The sequence below is a fragment of the Pteropus alecto genome, unplaced genomic scaffold (assembly GCF_000325575.1).
Source record: "Pteropus alecto unplaced genomic scaffold, ASM32557v1 scaffold71, whole genome shotgun sequence".
Lineage (NCBI taxonomy): Eukaryota > Metazoa > Chordata > Mammalia > Chiroptera > Pteropodidae > Pteropus > Pteropus alecto.
Window position 1 is genome coordinate 9,140,731 of NW_006433024.1, and position 8,344 is coordinate 9,149,074.

General features: G+C 43.1%; 1 protein-coding gene across 10 annotated transcripts in view; it reads right to left on the reverse strand.

Annotated features, from left to right (window-relative positions):
* Positions 1-13: 13 nt before the first annotated feature.
* Positions 14-8,344, reverse strand: part of PAX6 (paired box 6) — a 28,182-nt gene continuing 19,851 nt past the window's right edge. For 8 of the 10 annotated variants that reach the window (XM_015586321.2, XM_015586324.2, XM_015586319.2 and 5 more), the window contains 6 exons: positions 5,027-5,185; positions 4,434-4,516; positions 4,067-4,217; positions 3,850-3,965; positions 1,100-1,250; positions 14-401 (listed from right to left, as the gene is read on the reverse strand). In XM_015586321.2, the coding sequence (XP_015441807.1) occupies positions 316-401; positions 1,100-1,250; positions 3,850-3,965; positions 4,067-4,217; positions 4,434-4,516; positions 5,027-5,185 (746 nt within the window). In that variant the 3' untranslated portion in view covers positions 14-315. The remainder of the gene's footprint in view (positions 402-1,099; positions 1,251-3,849; positions 3,966-4,066; positions 4,218-4,433; positions 4,517-5,026; positions 5,186-8,344) is intronic. The other 2 variants (XM_015586318.2, XM_025044165.1) reach the window with 1 other exon arrangement.

Genomic DNA, 8,344 nt, shown 5'->3' on the forward strand with positions numbered 1-8,344 from the left:
CAAAACAGATCAAACGTCCATCCAGTCTACGTTGTTCTTTTTTTCATTATAACATACAAATGCCCATTTACAAATAATACACCAAAATGAATAAAAGTTTGGATACCAAAATGAAGATTTGTTCCAACTGATATCGTGCCTTCTGTATACAAAGGTCCTTGTTTCAAGTTCATTCCCCCGTGGTGCAATACAGGACACAATTGTGGGACTGAAGTGCTTCTAACAGCCATCTTTCTTTCCTTCCTGAACGCCCAAATGTTGTGTCCACATAGTCACTGACTGAATTAACACAATATATTCTTTCTCTCTCTTTTTTTACTGTAATCTTGGCCAATATTGAGACATATCAGGTTCACTTCCAGGAACTTGAACTGGAACTGACACACCAGGGGAAATGAGTCCTAGAAGTGGATGAAAGAAATAGCCATGTAGATAGATATTCTATTCGAGAGACAAGCATGGAGTATGAATGCCTAGGTTAAAAAAAAAAAAAAATCTAATGCTTTCTAACATTTTAACTGTATTTAAAAATATATATTTTCAAATGTTACAAACAAAAGTAGCACCTTCAGAAACCAGATAACATTTTTACACATCCCACATCCCCCACTCAAAAGGAGGGGGGAAAAACCCCTCCTTTTCTTTGTATGTTTAGAACTTTAGTGATAAAATGATCTCTGGAAATCCACGTGGTATTTCATCAGCTGCAATGAGAAGCAATAGAGGAGCTAGGAAGGTGAGAAGTCTTCCAATAAGCACCCACCATGCAGCTCAGGGGGCCCTCACTGTTGAATTTGGCTAATAATCTCTCCTCAGCAAACTTACAGTCTCAGGTCATGTTTTCATATACAACTTCTGTGACCAAATTCAGGAAAAACGACTTTGCTTTTTGTCCGTATGGTGTCAAGTTTCTAACTAGCTTGGCTGAATTTCCCTTTTCAATCAATTTTCCCCAGAGGAACGAGCAATAAAGAGTTAAACACATTACCACACAAAGCAGGGAGGTTATTTTTAAGTAAATTGTGAGTGAAAGGAGATCACCTGGCAAAAGAAGCTCTGAAGGCCACCTCTGTGCAGCCTGTGGAAAGCAGTGGCTCACCTGTGGAAGTGGTGCCCGAGGTGCCCATTGGCTGACTGTTCATGTGTGTCTGCATATGTGGGGGGGTGTAGGTATCATAACTCCGCCCGTTCACCGAAGGGCTGGTAGGCAGCATGCAGGAGTACGAGGAGGTCTGGCTGGGGACTGGGGGCTGAGAGGAGAAGGCAAATCTATGGTTACTGAGAAGCACATCTCACATCCTGTGGTTACTGAGAAGCACAGCCTCATCCCCAAGCTCCCTTCTCCCCAGGAACTCTGCCAGTGAGTCTGATCATTACAGATGTCCTCATGTAAAGTACTGGAATTCCATGTGATAACTAAGGTCAGGCCTCCAACCAGTCCTTCCAGTGGCCACTGCTAAAGTTGCCTACGCACCGAACTTCTAAAAGTACTATAAATTCAGACAATTGTCCAGCTACGTGCTTGGCACTATCCATAAAATTAATAGGATTTTTGTCTATTTTAATCTTCAGACCTCTGCTGGCATCTTTAGAGAAGGTATAGCATGAGGACTTCCATTAAAACACATCCCCTCTCCTACAAATCCAATCTATTTGGGAATCTAGTTACCCCCCAAATCCCACATCTCAAGCTTTAGGGCAGAGAAGTGGGAGGAGTTCTCTGTAAAGTTCTGTTTAGGGAACTTGGGAGCCTTTCATGGCTAGATTTACGGGATTAAAGATTCTTTGAAGAGGCTGATCAGTCATGATCTCAGATTAAAGTGGTCAGAAGTGTCAGTAAATACCTAGCCCCATCCTGTGAATTAGCTGTGACTTCCTTACAGACCCAAAAACCAAGATTGGGTTTTACCAATAAAATTGTGTTGCTACCCTCTAAATGTTTGGAATGGTGTTATTAAGGAGATAAACCTTCCTCCTAACTAAATAAGAAATACACAGAGCTGGGACAAAACTCTTCATGAGCTCTTATGGGGCTATGCCAGGGCAGCCAGTTTGGGATGAATTAACAGAAGCATGACGTCAGGAACAATGGAGATGATAGCACTACTCTGTCTGCTCAGCCATGTAGAAATGCTTAAGATTTCAAGATCCACATTCTCAGAGGGCATGACACATTAGAGAAGATTCAGAGGAGGATACCCACTCTTTGTAAAGTTGTTGAAGATTTTGATCAACCGGATGAATTAATGGACAGATGGATAAGGCCCCCCCAACATTCTAGCCTCCCCCCAGCTCCAAAATTCAAAGAGTAATTTTCTCTGAAGAGTAGAATCATTGATAATATTTATTTTTATGCTTTATGAATGTATGTACATTTTGAATATAAGTTGTGTAATTTTTAAAAGTCAGGAAAATAAATTGACCCCATACCATTCTATATGTTGAAACAACCCTAATAGAAAGCAGCATCTATTTAATTGTTTCTAATTGTTTTCTCATATACGTATTTATGTTCACAGAAACCTAGATGTTACTACAATTTACAAAACTGAACAAGACACTCAGTGGCCTTACTAAAATCAGATGACTGCTACAATCAAGCTCAAAGAGGCAAACAGGCCTTGAGGGCCCTGTCAGAATTTCAGCTTGCATTTGTTTCTAATTCCCAAAACCACTTCCTCTAGGCAATCTGACTTCTGGAAAATTCCAAGGCAGTTGTAGCAACACCAACTAATGGGCTGTTAATCCCCTAATTTACATTAATGGTACTATGGCCAATAATATCCAGATGCAATAAAAATAAACATGAGAATAATTCCTCTGAAGTTGCTTATCTAGCTGCTCCTATATTAGTCTGAAGACTGGGAAACATTTATTTTGCTGTTATTTGGATTAGAAATCCAGCAAAAGATGTTCAGTGGAGAATAAGCAATCTGTGTAACCCCAGAACTGTTTCCGCAGGGGCTCTTGCTGGCCAATCTCACACCATCCAGCATCTCTAATTGTTGCACAAACAGGAGTCCTGGGAAAGTCACTGCCAGAAGTTCCTCCCAGAAGACCAATTTCTCCCCTCATCGAGTCCATCCAGCTCCAAAGTTCTAGTACACCCCACCTGCGTTATACAACTTCCATCATAAAGGGTTAGCCTGGTACAGGGCCTAGCACACGTAGGGGCTGATAAATATTTGGGACAGAACTGAAAGTAGGGGAAGGCTGTTGTAACAAGTGACTAGCATCAACCCAGGTAGGTCAGAGTGCCACAAACTCATCACATTATTCACAGCAAAGAGACACAAAATTTCTGGCAAATCCTTTCTATTTCTTTTTTTATTATAAGATGCATCTGTCCTTCTCTATTAAGTGTACCCCATTATGCAAATATGAATTCCACACTAGTTTATCACATACACCCTAAATAATGTCCAAAATACACACAGATTATGTTTCTATTAATGTGAACACATTACTATAAACCCAAATTTCATGTACAATCCCTTTACTCTCATACGTTGCCATCATGATTTCTATTTTCTGGTTTCATTGATACCGAAAACATGTCCCATTCCCACCTGTCATTATCAAGCTAACATTCTCTGTGAGCAAAAGGCAGATTAACTTGACTGAACATCAGGTTTTTAATTTTGTTTTTAAGGGCATCAATCAATCAATCAATCAACTCAAAGACTGGATTGACTGTTTTCATCTCAGACTTGACTGGTCAAGCCAATCACTGTAGTGAGAAAGGATCCCAAGGGGACATGCACAGCCAGTGACATCTACAGGCCCCGACCCACGTTTCACTTCCTCTACCACGCACCTGCTAAGCAGGCGGCCACGGGCCTCACTTACTTGCATAGGCAGGTTATTCGCCATGGTGAAGCTGGGCATGGGCGGCAGAGCGCTGTACGTGTTGGTGAGGGCTGTGTCTGTTCGGCCCAACATGGAGCCAGAGGTGAAAGAGGAAACTGCAGAAAAGGGGACATAATGAACAGTCATGGTTAAGCGTCAGAGCCGAGGGCAAAAATGTCCAAACACATTTCTTCGTAGTATTAATATTTCAAGTTACCAGGCGTGGTGGGTTGTGGGATTGGTTGGTAGACGCTGGTGCTGAAACTACTGCTGATAGGAATATGACTAGGTGTGTTGCTGGCCTGTCTTCTCTGATTCCTCAGTTTTTCTTCTCTTCTCCATTTAGCTCTTCGATTAGAAAACCATACCTGGAAATCAGACGGAACAAGTTAGCCCTGTGCCCATTCCCAGTTCCACCCCACCCCTGGCGCTTCTTCTGCCTCCCCCAAAGGTGGCAAGGTATTTAGCATATTGAATCTGTTATTATTTATTTAAACGAATGGCATTTATTAGAAGCACCTTTGTCTCTAAAAAAGGCAAATGGTCTGAATCGCAAAACATGAAACCACACGGTCCCTGGGTACCTGTATTCTTGCTTCAGGTAGATCTATTTTGGCTGCTAGTCTTTCTCGGGCAAACACATCTGGATAATGGGTTCTCTCAAACTCTGAAAGAATAAACTGAATTTGTGCCAGAACTACACATATTGTGTTGACCAAGCTCTGGATCAAGCTGGTTCCCACCTCCCCACTTCCAGCATCTCCGACCCATCCCCTTTAAAATGCTACTACTATTAACATCGACTGTACTTAGAACAACTGTCCCACCAAGTTAAATTTTCTTTGAAGTGACATTCATTCAGGTATGCTTCTGTGGCCTGAATTAGCCAAATCATCATTTTTCCTTTATGAGAAGTCAGGCTTTAGTCTTTTGAATTACTGGTATATGAAAAAAAACATGCACTGAAAAGATGCCCAGAAAAAGAGACAGACGGACAGACCCAGAAAAATGACAAGACAGAGACAGAGACAGAGACAGAGAGACAGAAAGAAAAAAGAAGAAAAAAAAATCTTTTCAGTCCTCTATGCAAAGGGCCCTGGCTAAATTTAGCTCTTTGTACTGAAGATGTGGCATTTACTTTGATTTACTGCTTCTCTACTTTGAAAAACTCCATCACCTTTCTCCAGGGCCTCAATTTGCTCTTGGGTAAAGGATGTTCTATTTCTTTGCAGCTTCCGCTTCAGCTGAAGTCGCATTTGGGCCTCATCTGAATCTTCTCCGTTGGAACTAATGGAGTTGGTATTCTCTCCCCCTCCTTCCTGTTGCTGGCAGCCATCTGGAACAAAAAGAATGGACAGTATGAAAAATTTGGAATAACTTGGGGCCTCCGAAAGTGGTCTGATGTAGCCATAAACTCCGGGAGCAGTATATTCCGACAGTCTTACCAAAACACTCCCAAAATAACTGTCCCCTTTTAATAAAAGACATTAGTGGCATACTTACCTGACCATCATTTTTTTCCTTCGTTTTTTTTTTTTTAATCAAGATGAGAGCATTTCTTAAATAACAAAATAAGTGCTGATGTTTCCAATTAAAACGATCTTTCATAACTAACCCTGACTCTCCAAATGCCTCACCTAGTTCCCGTTCCCTACAGAATTTATTTACCTATGGCTGTGTTGGGAAAATAGAAGAGTGATGTTCAGGATTTCAGCTGATCTATAATCAGTAATTCCTATCTAATCAATTAGATGTTGATAGGTTTGTAGAAAATGCTATTAAGAAACCAAACCAAGCTTGTAATCTTTTTAAAAAAATATTTATCTAGTTTTTATTTGAATTCTGCACAGTCAATTTCATTTTAAAGGTTGTGAATTTAGAAGTGCTCGCATTGTTCTGCAGTTTTATTCAACTATTGTATGAGTGTGCTTTGCCTTGACACCTATTACGAGCACAGCTGTAATTATATCATCACCAAGAACAGGCTATAATTGCTGAAAATGGAATTTTATATTTAGATAAAAGGACTGTCCATTCTTTGTAATGTGTTGCACCAGAGAAAAGTAAGATTTCTTTTAAATTTTTAACGTGTAATTTTAAAAAAGAAATAGTAGAGAGTTCACTAACTAGCTAAATATGCTATGCTGCAGCTGAATCCTTGGCATATCATTTAAGTGGTACATTTTTAATTAGGGCATTTCCACCACTTTTAATGTAATTTCTATCATTAAACAGGGTAAAGTTTTATTGTTTTCCTTTGCTGCTAAAAGGGCAAAATGTGCACTTGGGCTAGCTGTCTCTTGTCTTGCTCCTCGCTCATGAGGCCACAGCCTGTCTGAAGGGAAGCACTCAGCCCTGACTGGGACTGAAAGCTGGGTCCTGGGTCCTGAGGCGCCCAAGGGATTCCAACAGGGGCTGCCCCACCCCCATCCTAGAAACTTGGCCAGTGGAGGGGAGGGGCCTCTAGGGGGCCTTGGTGGGAATCGACTTGGCCAGGAATATCATTTATAACCAGGAGACAATAGGCAGAGCCTTCAAAGAGTTCAGGGAATTGTGACAGGATCTAGTGGGATCTTTTCAGGAACTTTGAAATGTTTTAAAACCCCAACTTTCTCCCCCATTTAAACAGGCGGATTCATCAGCACTGGCCACCATATGGGCCCTTGGAGATCTATTGAGATGACCACCAACACTTGAATAGAGAGGGGCTGCTTTTCAGCTCCGCACAATGCCCCGCGAGTAAGGGAAACTATTAAACTCCTGGGGCAGGAGCGTTGGCAAACTTTCGTGGGCAGAATTTTGAGGCCACAATGAACGCGGACAACAAAAGGATTCTCTTGAGGCGTGCAGCGGGCCACATTGTGTTACAAGAAGCCCAGTCAACAGACTTTTCAGTGAAGTGTGTTAACCCCTCTGCTCCGCTATCATTAATCACTGTCCGAAGAGCGGGCGCCTCAATGCTATTTAGGGCGCTTGGCTGGGGGATAGAGGGTGGATGGGGGGCCAGGACAGGGGGTAGGGGGAGGCAGGGAGGGTCGATGGGGATGGGGCTGGTGTGTGTGAGGGGTGGAGGGGGGGTGGAGGCAGCAGGCTGGAAGGATGGAGACCAGGGTCAGGGGGTAGGGAGGGAGGGTGGTGGCCGGGTGGGGTGGGGAAGGAGTTAAAGAGGGGCAGGGTAGAGGAAGATGGAGGAAGAAAGGGCTACAAAGAGACAAAGGCCAGAAAGGTATAAGAAGGACGGAAGAGGGTGGAAAAAGAGACAAGACGGTAGACAAGAAGGGGAGAGAAAGAGGAAAAGGAAGACGTGGGCAGTGGGAAGGGGGGTGGGAGACAGTATTAGGAATAGGCAGAGGCTCTACTTTGGGTGGTCTTGCGCCATCTCAGAAAGGTGGGGGGTGGGGAGGGCTACTTAGCTCAGGGAGAGACGCTGGACTCACGTGTGCCAACACAAGTCTGTGCTAATTTACTGCCCCAAGTTTCCGGGTGACTTTGCAAAGTATTTTTCAGGGAAAATAAATAAATGAAGAGCTGCCCTTATTTTTGGATTTGGTCAAGAAGGAAGACTTTAGAAATAGCCCTTTTTTGGCCAACTAGATAAGCCTGTAGGTTATTGCTTTTGGAAAACACAAAAATCTGCGGCCATCCGACATTTGGGGACGGGGACCTTGAGAAGACCACAATCCCATCTCCCTGGGGTGGTCAGTCAAGCCTTCCAGAAGGCCCTACCCCAATCTTTTTTTCTGGCACATTCGATCTTGCCAGAGAAACAAAGCTACCCTCGATCTCCCTCAGAAGACCCCCACAGATCGCATTCTCTTCTCTCATTTGCTTCTGACATCTTCCTAATTTTAAAACATGGACATTTGCCCACACTGTCCTCCCTTCCTCCCCCACCTTCCTCACACACATGCTCACACTCAAACTCACACTAATGCAGGAGCAGCACTGACTTGAGAACTGACATTTAAGGGGCGTGAAGTCAACGGAGAGGAGAACTCGATTTTAAACATTTTGGAAGGGGTGGGAAGAGTAAAATTAGAGGCAGGTCGGGAGAAACCCCTGGCTGCAGGATCCCTCGACAACCCCACAGAGTCAGCGCCATTAAAAGATGGTTTTTGTTTTTTCTTTTTCTTTCTTTTTTTTTCTTTTTCTTTTCTTTTTTTTTCTTTTTTTCATTACTTTCAATGTAGCAACGGTTCACAGCCAGGCGGTGACGGAGAGGTCACTCTTGGATCGGGCGCCCTTTTTCTCTTTATTGGGTTTACTTTCCACTCTTAAAGCTTTTAACAAAATAAAACTAGAAGTTGGATCTCGAATTCCCCCACATGATAAACCTAAGTGGCAGACAATTAAGATATCTTCTTTAAAATGCGCCCCCTTGGAGCGCAAAGAAGGAGCCTCTATGGGCGCCGTCCACCTTCCAGCCTAATCCGTGAGAAGGCGAGTGAAAGCGCCTCCCATTATTCCAGCCCCAGGACCATCTGACGCTGGGGAT